This window comes from Silurus aristotelis (assembly GCF_946808225.1).
Source record: "Silurus aristotelis genome assembly, chromosome: 14".
NCBI lineage: Eukaryota > Metazoa > Chordata > Actinopteri > Siluriformes > Siluridae > Silurus > Silurus aristotelis.
The window spans coordinates 3136498-3159465 of record NC_139587.1 but is presented as its reverse complement, the minus strand read 5'-3'; the positions used below and the strand labels follow the sequence as shown (position 1 = coordinate 3159465).

Below are 22968 nucleotides of genomic sequence, written 5' to 3'. Positions count from 1 at the left end.
TTCTGTATTCCCACCTTGACACCCAGCGTTCCCAGGATTGACTGGACTGGAATGACTCTGGTGCAACAAACTAGATATCACCCCAAAAAATCTGCACCGTGAATGTTATCAATCAGCCGCTCATCGATCAGCCCACCAAAAGTCCTTTATTAAATTTTTCTGACAGGAAAAATATTAAAATTGTGGTTTTGGATGACCGTCAAACCCCAACCCCGGAGCGCCGTATAACTGAGTGAGCAAATTCAATCCTTCAGAATAAACAGTCCAGAGTTCTAGTGGTTCAGATGAAACAGGCCACTGTTTACACCGGTATTAATCATAATACGGTTTCAGATCTTACATATACAGTATATAATAAAATATATATAAATAATAAGGCTTTAAACATTCTAAGCGACAGCTTAATTTTTTTAATTTTTTGTTTTTTTATTTTGACATTTTCTTATATTGTCATTTTTTTGACAATATTTTAAAAAAAAATCTAATAATATTAGATAAATATATAATAATATATTCATTTCCAAAAAGTTAGACTGCACTTGGTGTGTGTTTACATCGTCCACACACTCTGTGTTAAGATCATGACCATGAAATGCCTGTTCCTTCACGCTATCTAAAGCACTATCTTAATCCCTGTGTATCTCCCCCACGGCTTCTGTCAGCACCGAGGAAAAAAAAATCCATCTCCACAGCTGAGACCAGCACCTGTGCTTTTCCCCGGGCACAAACTTTCGATCGTTTAATCTCATGGTTGCACTTAATCCTTCCTGAGACTGATCTGGTTCTCATCTGAAGAGGTGAAGATCCCTTCTTCATCCCCACTGCTGGTTCGTATCGAGCCGGTTTGGTGCTCGTGATGTCAAATTGCCACTCGGGATCGTGCCGGCAGACGCTGTCTGATCCTGTGAGGTCTTGGGAACGAGTGCCAAGTATGTGAAAACCACAGGAACCGTAGAAACAATTGAGGGTCTAAATTTAGGTGAGAGGATCTGATGAGGCACTGAATTAAATCGGTCTTAATCCAAATGGAGCAGCTGGAAATAGCAAAACAATACCAGGGAAATTAGAGAATGTAGTCACGCTGGGATTGGAATTCATATTTTCTGCAGATGAGATCCAGGTATGGACTCAAGAAACTTGATTTCTGTAAAAATATCTATTCTTCACATTATCATTTTCAGATATTATCATTTTCAAATCTGCAGCAACTGCAAACGAAAGATGGACTGAAGCAGATGGTCCAGGAAGGAGCAACACAACACTTTTCTCCCACAAAAAAGTCATTTAAATGATCCTACTGCATTTCATATTACATAATATAAAAAGGTGTGAGTCCAATTACAAAAGGAATTCCTATCATAGTTCATTTGCTTCTCATTTAAAGCTAACACATTCCAGCAGAGTAACCAGTGCCTCACGCGTTACCGATGACTATCCAGTTCCACTCAGCGGATTTAGGGTCAGATCCGACGGTCAAAAAGGGGTCCAGACTTGTTTTTGTATACGATCGAGGTATGAAATGAATACAGCAGAGAGCTCTTTTAGACGCTGGTGTAAACCTCTAGCATCCGACATTACATTATAAGAAGTTTCCACATTTTCTTAAATGTAGTCGTTTCTAGACTTTTTGGCACCCCAGACGAGATTCATTATTAATAATAATAATAATGATGATGATAATAATAATAATAATAATAATAATGATAATAATAATAATAATAATAATAATAATAATAATAATAATAATAATAATACTCTTGGTGGGGTGGGGGACGGTGTGGAATAAAGTGTGAATAATTTTACCATTAAAAATTATAAAACAATTATCAGATTCAACCTTTTATTATTTTACACATTTTTACACATCTATTATTTTTGCTTGTCTACTTTCATAGCCTTTTTTAAATTATTGACCAAATAATCGCCATTCTAGTAGCTGTGCAATTTATATAATGTACAGCTACATATAAAAAGCCGTTATAGGTGCTGCTTTCAGTCATTATTGAATCCGAAACACAGTCCAGAATTCAACTCCACCACAAAGATATGACCAAAAGAATGTGCGCCTCTGACCACCACTGCCATACATAGTTTTTCATTAAAATGTTGCCACAAAAGTAAAAATCCCACAAAGTCTTTGAATGATGTAGGATTATAATTTCCCATCACTGAACCTTAGTAGCCGAAATATTGTTCAAGCATAACAATGCCTCTATGCACAAATTGACCTCCATGAAGTGTTAAGGTTGAAGTGGAAGAACTCAAGTGTCCTGCACAAAGCCCTGATCTCCTCAACCCCACTAAAGACCTTTGGGATGAAAGATTTTGAACCAAAATCTAGAAGAAACCATTCGCTGAAGAGTGGAGCATATCATAACAGCTGCATCTGTAATGTTATGTTTAACTCATTATGTGATGATGAGGTGTGAACAAACTTTTGGCCATTTATCTACTGAATACACCATTAGCTACCACTAGCAAGTCCCAGGTCTACAGTCTACAGAGCATTGTTTCGAGCTCGTACACCAGACTAGCATGAGCAAGCTGCAGTGGGTGAAAGTTCTAGTGTTAATCTGGCTGCTGATGGATGGTTAGCAGTTAGCCAAAACTGCTAGGCAAAACAGTGGTAATGAGGGTCATCTGATAGGGCCAGCTCCAGAGCAGAAGCTTTGTGTTGATAGACATTTGGCCCTTATGGAAAATAAAGGTCTGCGGCCTGGAGAAGGAAAGCGGGAAAAGAATAACCGATTAGCCTCGACAGCTAGCGAGGAGACGTGAAAATAATTGGACGACACAGACGAATTGCAGCAGTGAGCTCAGAGAGATTGAGGTACATGCAGTGGTTTGTGGGCTGAGGCTTTTTTTTTCTGTGGCTGCCAAAATATCCTGAAGTATTTTCTCTCTTTTGTTTCAGCATTTGCTGAATTTTATGGTCTTAGTGCCAGGACTAGATTAGGTTCGGTGAGAAGAAGCCAGGAAATGACTAACAGTTCAGAGCTTCTGTACGTGGCATTATACCACAGTGTTTCAGAAATGTCCAATCTGATTGTCTAATTAAATGTAATGTTTTATAATAGCACTTCTGACAGGAGGTTTATTCTGAAATATGCTGATGTGTGAGCATTTATACAGCAACCAGTGAATTTGTATAGAGGACGCTTTATGAGAGGATCCCCTTTTCTTTAAGGGGGGGGCGGTATTACTGGTATTATTGTGGCGACTTTATTATGATTTAAATGTATTTATTAAGCTTTACAGACAAATGAGCTGTACAGACGTACAGACAAATGAGATAAGAGACCATCAGTGATTATTTTGCACAACACCAAGTTATACTCCTTACTTATCATAAACACCTGCATTCGTAACTACAGTGATGACAATCTGTATAACAAATTCTGCTTTATGCTTATAATAGCTTATAATAAGCAGCAAGCAACAGTTATTATAGTTCATTTAGACCATGTCCACATTAATACATTTTCACGTTTTTCTCTCAGTTTTGGCCTTTAATCCACACTGAGACAGCGTTGTCTGTCAGACAAAAAAAAAACGGTCTCAGTAGTGGCTAAAATTTAAAACATCTTTTTTTTTGTTTGGCGTTTCACACATTTCAGTGTGGATGAGCAACTCTTGGGAAATGAATTTATCCAAATTAGGGTAGATGCACCCTCAGAGCAAGGACACAAACAAAAATGCAATTAAACACACTTCAACCCAATCAGGACGTGAGCTAAATAAAGCCAGATGTCGTAACTAGCCTCGTCTGATCTACTTTGTACTCCCACCAGTTAATCTCCTCTCCGCCGTATCAGCATGTTGACATAATGTATCAGTCCAGACATTTTTTGCATCTGACACCAAAAACAGACTTTTCAGGAAGAAATCCTCCGGCCGATTAAAGTCCTCTTGATCTAAATGCAGACACAGAGGCGGACTGTTGGATGGTACATCAGACAAGCTGCTGACCTCGTATCAGAGAGCTGGACTGAGACAGTTTGTGTTGTAATTTGTGTGGTCAAATTTCTGCATTTGGAATTCGCAACTAAAAGCGTGGTCCTTGTTGCGCAGACAACCAGTTTGCTAAAATATCAACATTTTGGAAGATGTTTGTGCTGCTTATGAAGATCCAGACAAGCATTCATTCATTCATCATTCATCTTCTCCCGCTTATCCGTATTCGGGTCGCGGGGGCAGCAGTCTAAGCAGATTCCCCAGACACTTCTCCATGTCCAGGGATCGGGCTGTCAAGGCCCCCACCTTCGACTGCTGCCCAATCATCTCGGCACCGGTCCCTTACGGTCCCTCCAGCAGGTGGTGAGCCCACGGGAAGGCGGCCCCATGTCGCTCCGACGTCACGGTCCTTGGTTTTATTTTTCTCGTAAGGGTCCCCTGGAGCATAGAGGGTTAAGGGCCTTGCTCAAGGGCCCAAGAGTGGCAGCTTGGCGATACCGGGGCTTGAACCCCCGACCTTCCAATCGGTAACCCAGCGCCTTAACCGCTGGAGCCACCACTCCCCCGCCTCCTCACCTCACTGGCATCCGTACCTGACTTTACTAACACCTCTGTGGATAAATAAATCTCACAAAATCGAGTGAAACATCTTTCCAGAAGTGTGGAGGTTATTATTCGTCCAGACAAGCAACTTAAACTAAATGAATGGCAAAACCAGTTACTTCGCTCAAACATGTTTATGTTGTGTCTCATAGTTTTGAGTGACGGGTATCACCACAGACTCCTAACAGATGGTATGTCTGCTGTGTTAAATACATTTCTGACTAGAAGCTTTGGACATCAACTTATTTAGTAACAAACTGTGTCGATTAAACTCCAAATGATCGAGTTCTCTGTTCAAACGGTTGCAACACTTTCTAATTGTTGACCTGTGTTTTCAGTGTTTACTCCTGTTAGATGATTATCAGGTCCTTGTTGTGCCGAATTAGAGCAAATCTGAGATCAGTGCATTTACTATTGAACTTAAAGTCCAGATTTCCTTAAAGATCTTGAGTGGCTTATTATAGAGCTCTGACCTCAACCCAAACACCTTTTAGATAAATGTGAACGCTGACTGCACCCCAGGCCTCCTCACCTCACCGGCATCCGTACCTGACTTTACTAACACCCTTGTGGATAAATAAATCTCACAAATTTCCACAAAATCTAGTTAAACATCTTTCCAGAAGGGTGGAGGTTATTATTCGTACTTATGGTAGCTTTTGTAGTGTATGTGTGTGAATTTAGAATTAGGTTTTGTATACTGTTTTTTATGTATTTTGTACAAATTTTCAATCTGTGAACAAAAAATTATGATTCCATTATGATTCCAAAAAACTTATATATCACATTTTCTGGCAAAATTTCTGTTCAATTTAAGCAAAAAGGATGAACTGTGGTTGTGGAAATCGTATCCCTTCTCTTCGTGCATATTCACAGCTTCCTAAACGTTTCCAAAATTCCAAAAATGTTGACCTTTTCCCACTAGTTAGTTTAATACTGCTACAGGTTACATTGATTGTATCTACATTTAAGGCATTTAGCACATGCTCTTATCCAGAGCGACTTATAGTTATCTCAGTTACAGCTGAGCAAATTAAGGGTTAAGGGCCTTGAAGCTATGACCTTCCAATCAGAAGTCCAACATCTTATGGTAGCACTGAGCTACCAATTCCCATGAGCGTATGATATATTCTGTATTGAGAAATATATTTTATAGATAAAGCTATGCCATTTAGCGTAAAATAATTTAAAGATTACTCACAACCGGATGCAAATCAATCCATATTCAGGGATTTCCTGCTAAAACTCTTCCTAAAGGTTAACCCACACACACTCTGAATCTCCCAGTTCACTTTCCTGAACTTTCCTGAACTTCTACTGGTATGTGTGTTACTGGCTGTCACCTCTTGCTTTAAATAAAACTATAATGATCGACTGGCAAAGCTGCGCTGGCTGGAAAGCCGTCCTCATATGAGGACTGGCAGCCGTCTTTGTGTCCTCAAAGCTTGCTGGCAAACTCCAAGCAGACACGAGTCAATTTTCCTAATTGCGCTATACCGCAAAATAGGTCTGTTTCATGCTCATAATTACCATTTGCCCTCAGGACACTGAGACATTTCTTCCTCAGAAATATCTTGTTTCTCGTATTTTTTCTCTTCCGGTGCCAGACGTCTGAGCGTTAACACGTTGAAACGCACTTGTCAAAGAGCTTTTACATGCCACCAAACTACAAAACGTTTGCATGCTGACGAGGCGACGCTTGGGAAAATCAGCACCTCGTTAGCAATTGTTTTAAATTCGTGCAAATATTTCAGTTCCGTGAGACGAAGCAATACGTTATGGGGAATCTGCTACCGTGTTTATGCTGTAATATAAATTCACATGTGGGATGTTAGAGACGAATGTCACTGGATTGGTTTACGGTGGTCATTATGGTAGACGCCATTTTTGGGTCACTTCTCTTTGGGTTTTTTTTTTTTGCTCTAAACACCTCGTCTGGTTGAGGGCTATGGTGTAAACATGTCCAGATTGGTAAGACGAGACAATGTGTGTGTACATGTTCATACAGTGGTGAGGGAAAGTAGCCAGGAAGGTGTGATGACTGATCTACACTCAGCTTCTGATTTAAAACATGAAATATTAAACATAACATAACATAACAGACATAACATATGCCATACCAGAACACAGCATTAGAGAGAGCAGTGATAACAAGAGGGATATGGTTTACACTCTGAATTCATTAATCGGGTTTGGACATTGGTACTCCTAAGTAATGGCAAGGATCTTGCAGGAACCTACCAGGCAGCTTTGACTGTCCTTCAGGCTGTCAGATAAGCACAGGGCACAAAGAAAGGCATTCAATCTATTTTATTCTTTGCTGGATATACCCACGTATTCTAAGGCTAAACATACGCCCCTGAGGAAACACCTTTACTCCGCCCCCATTTTTCAAAAGCGCTGGAATTTTTTCAGCGCTTTTGAAAAAAGGGGGCGGAGTAAAGGTGAGTCCTCAGGGGCGTATCTTTAGCCTTAGAATACAGCTTCTACTGATAATGTAGATGTTATGGGTGGAAAATCTCAAAAAATTCCACTTTCTGAGTATTTAGTTATTACAGAGAAAAGGGTGAATCCATTCTACTCCTATTCAATCTGACTACTATATAACAGTAACTCATGGAAATGGGGCAAAAAGTTTCAGCGCGAAGGTGGTGAACTATGCAAAGCAACCCGATACACATGTCTGTGAAAGTGTTAAACGTTTTCTCGGTTTCCCTCATTAAATTTTATGGCGATTTTCCATGTCACCTTTAGCTGCTGCTGATTCACACGAAATCATCACCTCCAAACGGCTTTCGGATTAAAACCATTTCAGTGGAAACAAGTGTAAACCCAAACAATGAGTCAGAGTGTAGGAAGTGACTCAAACATGCACAGTGATTTCTGGTGTAGTGATTTCCATGTAATTTCATCCTTACATGCACCTCAAACTTAAATAGCAACGACTCAAACTCTTAAAAGTTTCTAATCCTGATTAGAAAAAATAAATAAATAATAATAATAATATTATTATTATTATTATTATTATTATAATAATATTAATAATAATTAATAATAATATAATTATTATTATTCTTTCGGCTGCTCCCATTAGGGGTCGCCACAGTGGATCATCTGTCTCCATACCCCCCTGTCCTCTACATCTGCCTCTTTCACACCAACTACCTGCATGTCTTCCCTCACCACATCCATAAACCTCCTTCTTGGTCTTCCTCTTTTCCTCCTACCTGGTGGCTCCATCCTTAGCATTTTTCTACTGATATACCCCATGTTTCTCCTCTGCACATGTCCAAACCATCTCGAATCTCGCCTCCCTCACCCTGTCTCCAAAACATCCTACATGCGCTGTCCCTCTAATAAACTCATTTCTAATCCTGTCCATCCTCGTCACTCCCAACGAAAACCTTAACATCTTTAGCTCTGCTACCTCCAGCTCCATCTCCTGTCTTTTAATCAAATGCCACTGTCTCTAATCCATTCAACATCTCAGGTCTCACCACAGTCCTATAAACTTTCCCTTTCACTCTTGCAGATACCCTACTATCACAAATCACTCCTGTCACTTTTCTCCACCCACTCCACCCTGCCTGGTGGAACTAATGTGTAACCATTTTTTACCTGTTCTTATTCTTATCATTATTTTTTATTATTTATTTTATTAGTTACATAGTTCTTTATAGTTCTGCTACTATTATTTTCACCTTTTTGTGCCCTTAAACAAAAACAGCTCCACAAACACTTTACATGGTTTGAAGTGGAAGATCTCCTGCTATAGATCTCAACCCTATTAAAGACCTTTGGGATGAATGTAAAAGACTGTACAGTATTTTTCTTACTCCAGCTCTTGTCTGCTTTTGAAAGAGAAGCATGTAGAGAGCCAGTGCCATAGAGAAATAGTGTTGTTTTACAGTGCTAACTTTAAAAAGATGACCGGTACGAGACAAGTGTATGTTTGAACTGACACACTGAAGTCTTTAAAAAGCGCCTGTGTGAGATGTGAGAGTCCTGAGCATCCAGCAGCAATGCCGCATCCACACCCATTCACAGATTCACGGAGCGTCTACACTGCTACTAATGTACTATTAGAGGAACCGGATGAGACCGAAATCATGCCTGAGAGCTAAAAAAGGTCCTTAGTCTGGGTTCCTTCTCTTTTCCCTTGGCATGATGGTCATATCTTATTGCACAACTTCCTAGTGGCATATTTCACACAGAACACATGGAGCCAAACCCTGGCAGGATATTTTAAGCCGAAGCGTTTGGAGAGATGAAAGCAAATACAGTGCTATGTTCATCAGAAGCTTCTGCCACACCCGATAAACTCTCAGATTACGTGCTGCTGTTAAAGAGTGATTTACTGAGAAGACTTTCCCACACCTATCCGTCCAGAATATACAGTTCATTTACACTCTAATCAGCCGATGAAGCTTGTAGACTTTGTAAAATGAATGTCAGTAGTAATGTTTGGACAATTAGGCAGACTGAAGTGGCAAATAGAGACTAATTGAATTCAGTTCTCCTTATGTATGGAACGCATGTTCTTGTTCATTCATTTCTGGAAATATATTTCAATTCAATTTCTTTTACAGAGCAACTTTTGAGAAATCCAGATGTAGATTTGTATTTGAGAAAAAAACTGTAGAAGGAACACTGCCTGAGACGACATGAGGAAGAGACTCAAAAGCAAACTCATCCTCTTTCTGACTCTGGAGTTATAAATCATTACAGCTTACAGGTGTTGAGCAGGACAAAAATATGTTAAAAGTATGAATAGATTGTGAAAAGTCCTCTGAGACACAAGGCAGTCTTCATGATTACAGGCGCAACTCAAATCTGGGTAAGATTATTCACTAAAGGTGTTGGCTGCCATTTCATGCGAGGGAGAAAGAATTAGATTTCACTATATGCTGTGATTCATTACTAAAAAAATTAATGCAAAAAATCCTTTAAACTGATTAAAACTGATTTAGGTTTCTGTATTTTGCAAAAATTCATAAAAAAAAACCAGAAAAGCGCTCCATTATTGATCGAGTGTGAAGTAAAACGGTGTTTATTTGTATCAGTAACTTGCACTGATAGTTAACTGAAACACAATCCAGCAAGCAAACCAAATCAGGTCGAAAAACTGAACAAACTGAAGAAAAACATACACCAGAGCAATCAAGGTTGTTCAAAATACAGTCTTGTGAAGCTAACTAGCTAACGTTAGTTGACTAGCTAGCTGCTTTTAGCCTTGTAACAAGACATTCACTGAGGTAATAAACAAGCAAACATTTACTATCTGTGCACTGATCTTCAGTATGATGTTTAATCCTTCTCAGGGTCCTGGATTTGGAGTTGATATAAATGCTTTAATGAAGTTTACATCATCTTACATTTGACATGACAATTGACATGACTCACATTTTTTCTGCAAAAATGTACAAAGGCAAAAAAGTCAATGTCAAATCCAATTATAATCAGGGTTTGTTTCATATGAAATAAAGTGTTTTTTTGTATGAATGTCGCTGATTATTTTCATTTGAAACTCTAAAGATTTCTGTTGTTAGGCATTATACGGTTATAAACGTTTAATAGGACAAATCTAAATAAATTTTTTAGAGGAAGATTAAGTTGTAGGTTTTCATTTGAAAAGTTTTTCATTTGAAGACCTAAGAATTGTTCGCGTGATCAATCTGAAATTTAATAATTACAGGGGATTTTTAAAAGAATCACTGGCAACCTAACAAGCTCCTCAATCCAGTACATCAATGCCTGATCAGTGGCACTGCATCTGTTATGGAGACAAAAATACTCTCTCTCTCTCTCTCTCTCTCTCTCTCTCTCTCTCTCTCTCTCGCTCTCTCTCTCTCTCTCTCTCTCTCTCTCTCTCTCTCTATCCATCTATCCATCAAACTCTCTAATCCTGTCAACCATGCGGTTCCGGTTTCAGGTAGCAGCCATCATTGCTATAATAAAAAAGGGTTCACTTTACAGTTCTGAGGTGCTACAAACAAATTAATACACACATACACACACACACACACACACACACACACACACACACACACACACTCATTCATCACCTTAAACAGTAGCGGTTGTTCTATGTCCTTTTTTAACCTCCTACACGTACAATGCTGGACATAAATATTCACCCCCTTTAAAATTGGACAGGGAAAATCAGTGACCATCCTGATCAACTCACAGAGCATCATGAAATCAATCATGTAAAAAATTTAAATAATATTGCACAACTAACCAAAGCGCTAGCAGGAATTATTATCAGGATTAGAGGAGCAACTATTACTTCTCCAAACACCTTCACACTTTTACACATTTGAACTTGTAGTATATTTCAGTGGCTAATTTTTCCAAAATCCAAAATCAGGGCATTGACTTGACTTGACTTGACTTGACTTGACTTGACTTGACTTGACTTGACTATCTATCTATCTATCTATCTATCTATCTATCTATCTATCTATCTATCTATCTATCCATCCATCCATCCATCCATCCATCCATCCATCCATCCATCCACCCATCCACCCATCCATCCATCCATTTATCATGGGCTCAGGTATGTTACTGTTTTTTCTCAGTTGCTCAGATGCGTTTCTCAGATCAGAAATTATTCTCATCACATCATTTACTCACTTGTGCTCATCATAAGAACATTTCCGTTGCTTTGATTAAATTGCAAACGCTTTTGTACATCATTTAACAGATTGTGTACGAGTGTCTGCTGTTTCCTAAATTATCAGTTGTTTATGTTTATGTTGAACTTCTATTTTGTAAATGTGTTGAATTGATGAATTGTGCAGATGAATCTTGACCGTCACTAATGAGGGCGAGTGAACGGCATCAGATCAACCAATAATCAACCAGTTTTCTAAAACAGGTCAAAAGTGAATCTTGTGAACCTTCGATTAAAGAGTGAATACAGACAAAACACAGATTTATACATTCTGAAAATGGATGAACAACTAAAAAACAAACGAACACTTGTGCAGTACAGTACACAACGAAACATTTTAATGATCTTGACAAAGGGACTTTTATTCTGATGGGAATGAGATGAAAAATTTGATGGAGGTTAATAATTATGCAAGCCATTGTACGACTCAGACACCCCTGGGAAAACCGGATTTATTACATGAGCTCTAATATAAGATGTGAGTGTAAGTAAGTAAAGTCTGCTTGAGGTAAATCTATCGATCCTCAGCCATGATTACTGAGCGTAAATTTCCAAGAATAAATCACAGATTCACGTGAAATGAGAAGGCGGACACTAATCCCTTATCATAGCCCTGGTTGCAACACGCCTCAGGATTAAACTCAACACTAAACCTGGTCTTCTGCCTACACGACAAGACATGTTAAAGGGAAGAAATAAAACATCTATAACATATAGTACTGTGGTACCTTGGGCATGCTGGGAGTTCTTACTGCATCACCTACACCACACAACTGAGGTATATTACACACCCATGATTACAGCTCACAGAGCGCTAACACACGTCTCGCTAAAACCTCTCTGAAGCAGGGACTAACGGAAAGGAGTGGACATACCTGGAGGACAGGCGCATTCATGGTTCACGTCTCGCGCCATGCGGAGTTTGGGCATCAGCTCGCTCATCGTCTGGAAAACAGCGGAAAAATACACATCAGACAGAGAAGAAGTGAACAATTTATCTGATCTATAAAGCTTTTTGATAGTTTTTCCCAGTTACTTTGGAGCGTTTCTGAGGTCAGAAATGAGATGTTCAAAACTACTTGTTCAACCTCGACATCATGGATTCACTTGTGCACATCAAAAAAACATTTGAACAATCTGAGATTGCTTCGGTACATTCGTTTATGTGCTGTTTCCTACTTTATCAATTGTTTGTCATGCTAATCAAAATAAATAGGACAATAGTTATAGTGTTTTTCATCTGAATAGTCTGAACCTCCTCCCAAAACATCTCAGCATCGGATCATTGTATAAGTCGTTAAATGCAAAATAGTCACAGTGTTTCTCAGTTGCTTTGGAGAATTTCTCGAATCATCCTTATTATCTGTAAATCAGTAAAGTGCATTTCTCAAAACAATGTGGACAAACAGCACAAAACATTGGATTTCTTGCAAAAGCCTGAACTTTTCTCAAAATCTTTAGTTCATCTGTCAGAAGTGAGTATTCGTGTCAATGAACATCTCATTCCCATTAGAATGAAAAGTCTCTTTGTCATCATTCACCAACAAAATCATCAAAATGTTTAGGCACGTTGTCAGTATGACGCTGCGCAGCTTCAGGATTTCTTGATATAAACTATGGTTTGGAGCCCAGTGACTGAAAATGCACAAAATTTCTTCTGTTTGGCATCGATGAATTTCAGCAGCACAAATTCATTAATTTGATTGCGTATTTGATTTATATTGATCGCAAGAGACCAGACAGGATTCACACTTTTACTGTACTGTATGTTTTAAATGACAGATGATGACGACTGGTTTAATCATTTTGCATTCAATGACCTACACAATGAACTGATGCTGAGATGTTTTTGGGGGTTAAAACTATTCAGGTGAAACCAGTATGATATTTTTTGATCAACATGAACATAAACATCTGATAATGTAGGAAACAGCAGACACTCGTACACAATCTGTTAAACGATCTGTTAAAAAAGCGTTCGCAATTTGATCAAAGCAACGAGAAATGTTCTTATGATGAGCACGAGTGTGAAAATGATGTGGAGGTTGAAGAAGTAGTTTTGAGAAATGTCATTTCTGATCTGAGAAACGGCAAAGCAACTGTCATCCAATCAATCATGTCATCTATAATTTCTATTACACTTTTTTTTTTTTTTTTTTTGATGAATTGTGCTCTTAGACAGGTCAATGGTGAAACGTGAACCTTCAGTTGGCGACAGACAGCGAAACATTAAACAGAATTACAATTTCTAAAAATGGATGAACAACCAGGAAACAGACAGACACTAATACAGTACAATCTCTGAAATCTCTTTCAAAAACAAATATGCCCTCAAAGAAATGAATATGTGCTTCTGAAATTTATAGATGCCAAAGAGAATAAATTCTGCCATGTGCATTTTCAATCACTGTGATCCAGACCCTAGTTATTCTGATGGACCTGTTATTCTGATGGGAATGAGATGTTCATTGTCACAAATACAAAAAAGTTCAGGCTTTTGTAAGAAATCCAATGTGTTGTCCTGTTAGTACACATTGTTTTGAGAAATCCACTTTACTGATTTACAAATATTAAGGATGATTCGAGAAACGCTCCGAAGCAACTGAGAAAAACTGTAATACATTATTGTATATTGTGACGTCCACTAATATTGGCACCCATGTTAATATGAGCAGAGAAGGCTGTAAAAATGTATTTAGTATTTAAACTTTTGATCTTTCATGCAAAGAAATTCACATGATTATTCTCCTTTTACTCAATTTTGAGAGATGTGTGCCACATACTAAATATAGGCATCTTTCTGAAATCATTTAATAAAATCTATCAATCTTTCAGCATATTCCAACTGATATATTTCATTGTACACATGAATGACAACGAACAGGAAAGTGTTCAACTGTGACTTAAACGATTAAAAACCCCGTTATACCATTTTACAGGGGTTCAAAATTGAGGTAACACATGGGCCAAATTTCGTATTTGTTCATAAAATTCTAACCCAAGAAACACTACAGACTAAACACAGTGTATATAAATTCATTCTTTTATAGACACGATGATGTTGAATTCTTGATCCCGACTGGTCAAAAGGAGTTTAATTAATTAATTAATTAATTAATTAATTAATGTTTTGATTAATTTCCGATAACAGCACTATAATTATAGGGAGGTTGTATCTTAGTGGTTAAGGCATTGGACTTTGGCTGTGAAGGTCATGAGTTCAAATCCCAGCCACACACACACACACACACACACACACACACAAACACACACACTCCTGGGCCCCTGAGCAAGACCCTCAACCCTTATCCAGAGCATCTGTTAAATGTGAGTTTGTTATGTTCCTATAACAGCATGGCTTCAGTATGTGTTATTTTTAATATAACGTATAACAAGCCATTATATATGATTTGTACTTTTACTGCTGTGTGTGTGTGTGTGTGTGTGTGTGTGTGTGTGTGTGTGTGTGTGTGTGTGTGTATCTGTATCTGTATATGACACAATAGTTTGCGCAGAATAATAGCAGTCCAGCAAAATCCAAAAACAGGGCATTATATATTATTGGTATTTTTATTTATTTCATATTCTATCTATCTATCTATCTATCTATCTATCTATCTATCTATCTATCTATCTATCTATCTATCTATCTATCTATCTATAAACAGCTAAATTAGAGATACAGAGACATGAAAAAACAAAGGGACGACACATGATTTAGAAGTTATGATGGCATTTTTGAGAGTAGACAATATTTTTAAAGGCTAATAAAAAAGAAACAGGATCATACCGATAATGTGATCAAATACATTATATATATTTTGATATATATATATTTTATATATTAGTTTTAGTGCAGAATATGTTTTAAAGATCACAGAATAACCGAAAGACGCGGTCACTTTTATTACTACTAAAAATGCTTTAAAAACCCTGATGTTTCATGAAATAATAGAACACTGAGATATGGCACACAAAAAGGGTATTAAATTAACAATCAAATTATATAATTCCTCATTTATAGATTTGACCTCGGGTTATTTCTACAGGTCGTTTTTATAAAAGGTGAAATACACTGTTATTCTGGCAAAATTGCATTACAACAGCTCCACATGTGTACAACTCATCCTGTCCGAATAGGGCACAACAATGATTTTTAAAGCTGATAAAAATTATTTTTACAAAAAATAAAATGTGTATAATACATGAAACATTTCTGTTTATATATAAACACTTTAAAAAGCACAAAGCATAACAAAGTTGTGGATACTAACTAACTAAAAAAGTAAACAAACAAACAAACTGTCGTTACATTAAAAGAAATTTAACAATAAAGTGGAAGTTTCATATAAATTTGATCTGTTATTTTATTGTTACAATATAAATTGAATATTTTTTTTATTTATTTTAGTTGAATGCCAGTCAAAATAACATTTGTAATATAATGTTGTTTATATTGTATGTATATATAATTAATAATTGCTCATATCTCCGGAGTTTGTACTCACTTCTTGCACCAGACTTCGGACGGAGCCCTGCAGCTCGTCGGTCACCGGGCCGCCGGTCTTCAGCTCCAGCGCGCGCACTCTGCTCTCCATCTCGAGCGCCTTGATCACCGTGAAACAGCACGCGGCCAGAGCACAGAGCGACAGCGCGAGACACACGGCGGCAGCGGCGGCTGTGAGAGAGGGCCAGCGGCGCGCGGGGACCGAGCCGGGCTCTGAAGATGCTTTCCTCTCCTCCGGGTGTTTATCCATGCCGTACCTGGGGCAGATCCGGTAAATGCTGGAGGCGCGTGCTTTGTTACCTCTGCGAGATTACAGTTGTGAACGAGGTGAGAAGTTTTTGATGAAGATGATGATCAAGATGATGAACGAGCGCCAGGAAAGTCTTCTGCAACTTACTGATAACTCTCGCGTGTACAGCGCGCGTGCATGTGTGTGTTTGCTATGGACCGTGAAACGATTTGGGGTGTGTGTGTGTGTTTGGGGAACTGACTCGTGCGTGGGGATGTGTGTTTGCGTGCGTGCGCGCGCTATCCAGGGCTACCCAACAGCACGCTATTATACTAAACAGGATGTGCAGACAGCACGCCACCTATTGGTTACTATGGTACCCGTACTAATTAGACCTGTACAGGTTTTTAGCCTGGGTTGCATGTTGATGAACTGTGCTGTCTCAACGCTTTTTCTCGACAATGACACTGGAGACTCCTTCCATAACCAATAAAACACTTTTAGCTTTACAAATTAAACACCGATTCAAACCCAAATTCTTGTAGCTTTACATGGTTTAACAGAGGTAGACTTCCGATTCTTTTAATGAGAAATTAAAATATGTTAGGAAACTAATGTTCAATATACAACTAATAGAAATAATGATGAAAATATCAAATTTGAGTACTATCAGGATGATCTGTAACATTTCAGGCAGTCTCATTTGATATGATAAACAAAATTAAACTAGTCTGCTGCCATCTAGTGTTTAAAATGTGCAACTTTGGCAAAACAAAACCACGAAGTTGAATGTAATCGTTTTATTTGAAAGTAAGAAAATCAAAAATGTACACACCTATTAACACAAAATGGCAACCCAATGAATTATTCAAGTTACGTTACTAATGCAACAAATGAGGAAATAAGACTTAACAGAAACCCTTCACATCTTCAGCTGTTTGTTGATTGTATAAAATACAATAAGTTACAGATATCATAATTTACACATTACAGGGAAAAGAGAAAAAGATCTGGACATATATGGGACTGATGCAGTCCTCTGAAACACAGACTCTCACAGAGAGTAAAAAAAAAAAAACATTTTGTTGGTTTTGTTTTATTTGTGCCCCTTCCTAAGAGCCTCAAAAAATGGGTGTTTGATAGTTTCGTCCAGAGTGATCCGTTTGGACACGTCGTATTCCAACATCTTCTCGAGGAGGTCAAACAGCTGTTCATGGGCCAGGCTTTTGGAGGTCATGTAGGTCTGTTTTAAGGGGGAAAAAAAATAAATGCAATGCCCTATAATGTACAATAATCAATTTAGAGTTTCCAGAAAGGAAGTATATCATGAAAATACCAAAAGAAAATCAGAAATAAATAAAATAACTATATATATCTAGCAGATATGAAATAAAGTGATACATTAGGGTGATAGGACACTCACTCTAAGAGGTTTGCAATGTTTCCGGACGTATCGTCCTGATGAGGAGTGCATGTCCCAGTCTAGTTTGTTGTGATGGACATAGCGCCGTTTCCTGAAAAACACCACAAACGCATTATAGATGTAAACAGGGCACGTAAAAACTCCACGCAACCAACACAATCATTTCATAACAACAAAATGCCTATAGTGTTAAGTGTAGAGACTCACCTGGTCTTCTGAAGCATCTGTGTTGGTATGGGACCCAGAACTCTTTCCATCATAGCCAGATGTTCTTTACTGTCATGCGTCTGCAAACAAAAGTCACAATTATAGAAGAGGCTGAATTTCAGATAATTGTTAAAGGATCAGGTTAGTCTTATTTGCTATATAAATCTGGTTCTATTTTTCACCTGGAAGAGTGTTGTTCCAAGGTAGTACTCAATAAGAATGCAACCCACGCTCCAGACATCACAAGATTGATCCCAACCCAACTCTGTTGAACAAAAGCAAATAAAACCCAATCAGTGCTCAGGGATCACCAGAGATGAGACCAGACAGACATGAGCACATGAAAAGCAGTCCAAATTTACCCAGAATGACTTCAGGTGCACGGTAATGCCTTGTGGATACCACGGTTGTGTGATGCTCGTGATCGTACGTGGCGTTCCCAAAATCAACGACTTTTATATCGGGGCTCTTCACCGTCCTCTCATCTCTCTTCTGCACAACAAGGTCAAGATGTACGTTCAACTTTTGCCGTTCTTAAAATAGCATACGTAAACAAAAGCGTGACGTAATAATAAAAAGATGACTTCGTGCTCACCATTTTTGAATTGTACTCCAGCTTATACTCTGAATCAACAAACAATATGTTCTCTGGTTTTAGGTCAGTGTGCGTCAGCTTGTTTTGATGCATGACTGAAGAGGAAAAAACATTAAAAAATTAGACACATTCACCACCACAGCTCAGTGCTGAACAGTTAACGCTCATCAGATGGTGTTAGGACTACTCACACTTGACTGCTCTGATGATCTGGTAAGCCATGTGCCTGATCTGGTCGATTGGAAAAGGCTGGAAGTTGTTTTCTTTCAGGAAATCAAAAGTGCTTAATCCGAGCAGTTCGAACACAATGCACACATGGCCATGGTGGTCAAACCAGTCAAGCATATGAACACAGCAGCTGTAAGAACAAACAAACAAAAAAAAAAAAAAAAAAAAAAAAAAAAACACGGTCAGAAAACTTTAGGTTTCTAATATTTCATCGATATATATTAAAATCAGTCATCGCCACATCTGGATGGGAACAGAAATTCTGTTGAGCTGCACTTTAAGCTGTTCCAAAGTAAGGGGCAATAGAACAAAAAATACTGCATCACAATTTTTAAAACACTTTTACAACAAAGTGTAAAAAAAATACTCATTAAAATAAACCAAAATTGACATCTGTAGAAATGCATCTTACAGTTTTATAACTAAAGGTCATCTGCTAAGGGAAGTTCTACACTGAATTTATACAAAAGCATGTGTTTAGAGTGAATGTACATAATACTCATATGTAGGGGGAAAAAGAGGGAAGAAAGTATGTGTAACAACAAGGACACCAACACCACAACCTGTTTGATTTGAAAACATTGCTCTTATTGACTGACAACTCCACAAAGGTGCTTATTAACTCAATACCAGACGCCTACTGTTAACTCAGCATTCATACTCTCATTTTACCCTTAAAGATAAATACAAAAACGTTTAGCAGGACAGATAATTTAAGATACTCACTATGTTTTGTCAGTGTTGAGAGAGTTTATATGTTCCAGTACTTCGACCTCGGAAATGGCTGCTTCCCGATAACGTCCAATATTTTTAATAATCTTCAGAGCAACATGAGCACGTCGGCTGGAGGGGGAATAGAAAGAGGAGTAAGAAAGAAGAAAGGGGAAAAAAAAAACACCAAAATGTCAGTTAGTGGAAGGACAATGAAAATGAATCACTGAACATGAAAATAATGGAACCTCATCCCTAAACAACTATATACGAGGAAGCATTTCTTACTTTTTGTGATCGATGCATTCAACTACTTTTCCAAATGCACCTTCTCCAAGTGTGCACACGATCTCATCTAGGGTGTAAAAACAGGCAGTTAGACACACTGGACCTCCAGTAGAGCGTAACTGAGACATACTTAAAACATCTAAGATAAAGCTGTAGATAATCAAGAGCTCAAAAAATACATGGCAAAGGTAAATTCAACGCAATGCAGTGTTAGTCTAAAATAGTTGAAATAGAAGAGAAAAAAAAAAAGTATAAGTCTATGACTTGTTCCCTTCTGTAGTGCTGATATAATCATGCCCCCAAAAGCATTTATCCTAAAATCACTACACGTGATATTTCATATGAGACAAAAATACAACAGATACAGAAGGTATACAAAAAAAGTATATATTCTATACATCTCGCCCTGAGTATGTCTCCACTGTGATAGATCAGGTGCCCCTCCTCATCATCCTCAACACTTCTGGATCTTTTCCTGCGATGGCTCCTCTGGAGGTTTTCGGAACACCATCAGCATCACCACCATCATCATTAACCCATGAGAATCAGAGTGGAACCAGAACGTGGCCATTCATTCATTCAGCGCGGGAAGAACGGGGGGGAAGCGATTCAGCCCATTCAGATAGCGCAGCAGTCAGGCCCGGCCACAGGGTGCAGCCAACGCAAATTCATCCCGCGACAGAGATATGCACAGGGGGCCCACCACATAGTGTGTGTTACAGAAGAAAAACAATGGCAACACATTTTCAGACAAGATACTTAAAAATATTTAAATTAGACATCATTGACAGTTTACATTTACCTCCTCCCCAATTCCCCCCATCCAACCCCCCTCCCCACCAGCTGCCCAAAATATTTTTTCCCTAATATTTTCCTGTTTACTGGCATCAGGCAATCTATTTAATGAAAAGTGGGTTTCTGCAGTAGTCCATCTACACAGACAAAAAGAAAAAGATAGCATAATGAAAAGAAACGAGACGGCACGCATACCGAGTGAGAGCGGCGGTGACGAGAGCGACTTCGGCTGCGTCTCCGCCCATGCCGGCTGCTCTGGCCACTGTAGCCGGATGATTTGCTGTAGTGATGCCAGTTGCGGTCCCGGTGGCGTACCCGATACCGGTCCTTCTCCCTTGAGACACTCACATGGCTGTCCATGTCGTACCCTGAATCCACAGCTCTGGCCTTCGTCCCCTGTTTTTCGTTCAGACTCCGGCTCTCCAGGTAATGCCTATCATAACATTCAACATTTTTTATTATGCACCGTTATTAAAAAATAAAAAAAATAAATGTTTTGTTTACAATAAAGTCAAGTGCACGCTTATGTTTATAAATGTACGATTAGTACCAAACATCAACACAGACTGCTCTAATACAGTTTGAAGTCAAAGTCAACACGTGATAAAAGAACTCTAAACACTGCTTGCGACGTGATTACCAAACAGACTTTCTGTTGAGTCCTAACCTAAACCAGAAAGTCTTACAGCTGACCTTCCCAATCGCAAAAACAATTTGAGTAAATCGCGTTTGTGGTGGTTCTCTCTCAACCTTGTAATGATCACAACACTACAGCGCTCAGCAACAACTTTCATATGGTTTAAATATATCTGAAGCTGCTGAAACCAGAATGAAAAGCAAAACTCTCTCAAGGAGGCCCTTGATATCGGTCACGCATCATCACCACAAATCAGGACGTCGACTGAACCCTTTTGGCATGTTTAGATTGCATCAAGTGTGGTCTACATGTCACGTCAAAAGTCAGAGTCTGGTTTCTTCCGGGAAAAAAGAGGAACATCAAACAGCTAATATTAGATCAGACGCTGCCTGTGCACGGCAGTGCAGCCCATTAACTAAACGTTCATGCCATGGACCCCAAGTTGATAGAATAACAGCATATTTTATTTCTGACCCAAGACATAATTGGTTAAAATCATATAATGATCAGTATTTACAGTTGATTGGATTACATTCACATTATATAGACACATCATCTATTTATCCAGATAACATTATTCAAAAAAGCGTAATTTAAATAAACTTGACTTGACTATTGTATGTAAACTGAACATAGTGTACTTTTAGACACCACCGATTGTTGACCTATGTGATTTAAATTAGGTGTAAATGCAAATTTTTTTTTTTATTATTTACCCATCGCTGCTTCTGCGCTGATGGTGACGTTTACAGTACTTGTTCTCCCGTTCGCTGCTGTAGCTCTCTCTGCGACTGCGCTTTCGGCTTCCCGTCTTGTCCTTCCAGCCGCTTTCTTGACCAGGGGGTGACCAACTTGTGGTTTCTCGCTGCCTCATCTGCAAAAAAAAAAAAAAAAAAAAAAAAACGAAAATAATTATACAGCTCCAAAAAAAAAAATATACAAAACACAACAGATTTATGGACGAGTAACCAACAACATTTAGATTGGCTATTAAAATTTATAACATGTCTACAATTAATTAAACAGTTACTTTTGTTAAAAATAAAAAATAAATCCTGCAAGGTATAAAACGACAGTACACAATGCTCTAAAGACCAGCAAACCAGCAAACCACAACTGAGTTCGTAATTAATCGCTAGTGTTACTTTTTATATAAACAATTTAAAGCAGACAATATTTTTTATAAATGAAATTGTATGTCAAACACAACAAATCGACAATTTAAAAAAACAAAATGTAATAAATTAAAAAGCAACCTGGTTAACGCGTCTTCGTTACTACCAGAAATAACAGCTTATTGTTATCCGATTACTCTTATCCGAAAACATTAGTATTAATGTTTTATATTTGTTGCCATGGTGACCTGAATTCGGGCGTTTCCGTCAGAGCACCTAAAATCCGTAAAATAAACGAAATCGCGCAACAATACTGCGCATGCGCTAAATAACGCTGACACATAGCATAATCGTATGAAACACTTTTGAATATAAAATACAAAATAAATAATGTTATAAATAAGTGTTAGAGAATGAAAAATAAGAATAGAGAAATTAAAATGATAAAGAATTTAAAATAAAAATTTAATACTGAAATGCATTTGACAGAGAAAGGAGCCTACACCGCGGCTAGTCGGATCGCTGTGCTAAGTGGCTAACGCCGCTCGAACAATAACCCAAAAACTAATAAACATAACACTGTAATTAAATATAAACCAAAAATATAATAAAATATGAACGTATCTCACCTTAATGGCGCGATTTATGTTCTGAAATGGAAAATAAACTGCAACAAGATAATTTTTCCGCGGCTGAAACACAACCCTGCCTTTTGTCTACAAAGTCTGTTTCAAAATGGTGGCCTGACTCTTCCAGAAAATTCTACGCAAGTATGGGGGGGGGGTATTTTCCACCCCAATTCATACACATGGATTCTGATTGGCTAGAACTAAACGCGTTCTGCATTATGATTGGCTATAATCCTTTACCTCATGTAGATAGCCAATCAAAACGTACCAAGAGGTGGAGTTTATGGATACGGTAACGGGTGGGCGCAAAAGAAGGCTTTTAAACATGGGAGAAACCATTATGGAGATGAACCGTCACTTTTAACAAA

General features: G+C 38.3%; 2 protein-coding genes across 4 annotated transcripts in view; both read right to left on the bottom strand.

Moving 5' to 3' along the window:
* col23a1a (collagen type XXIII alpha 1 chain a) overlaps positions 1-16238 on the bottom strand; it is a 126151-nt gene extending 109913 nt beyond the window's left edge. For both annotated transcript variants that reach the window (XM_083560609.1, XM_083560608.1), the window contains exons 1-2: positions 15745-16238; positions 12112-12181 (exon numbers count right to left, since the gene is read on the bottom strand). In XM_083560609.1, coding sequence (XP_083416735.1) covers positions 12112-12128 — 17 coding nt within the window. In that variant the 5' untranslated portion in view covers positions 12129-12181; positions 15745-16238. The remainder of the gene's footprint in view (positions 1-12111; positions 12182-15744) is intronic.
* A 522-nt stretch (positions 16239-16760) lies between these two features.
* On the bottom strand, positions 16761-22753 carry clk4a (CDC-like kinase 4a). 2 transcript variants are annotated; one of them, XM_083560624.1, is made up of 13 exons: positions 22601-22753; positions 21573-21730; positions 20415-20652; positions 19823-19913; positions 19425-19491; positions 19152-19268; positions 18389-18555; positions 18198-18292; positions 17965-18094; positions 17785-17867; positions 17603-17682; positions 17396-17486; positions 16761-17215 (listed from the first exon to the last, which is right to left on the bottom strand). In XM_083560624.1, exons 2-13 carry the CDS (start codon positions 21728-21730, stop codon positions 17069-17071), a joined length of 1464 nt encoding a protein of 487 aa, XP_083416750.1. In that variant the 5' UTR covers positions 22601-22753; the 3' UTR covers positions 16761-17068. The 2 variants fall into 2 exon arrangements, with proteins under 2 accessions (XP_083416750.1, XP_083416751.1); XM_083560625.1 differs by lacking the exon at positions 19823-19913 and having other exon boundaries at positions 22601-22719.
* Between the last annotated feature and the right edge of the window lie 215 nt (positions 22754-22968).

Coding starts and splice junctions, on each gene's coding strand:
- clk4a (XM_083560624.1), bottom strand. CDS start 21,730: ATGAGGCAGCGAGAAACCACAAGTTGGTCACCCCCTGGTCAAGAAAGC. Junction 20,653..21,572: donor CAGCGCAGAAGCAGCGATGG/GTAAATAATAAA, acceptor ATGTTATGATAG/GCATTACCTGGAGAGCCGGA. Junction 19,914..20,414: donor GTCACCGCCGCTCTCACTCG/GTATGCGTGCCG, acceptor GAAAACCTCCAG/AGGAGCCATCGCAGGAAAAG.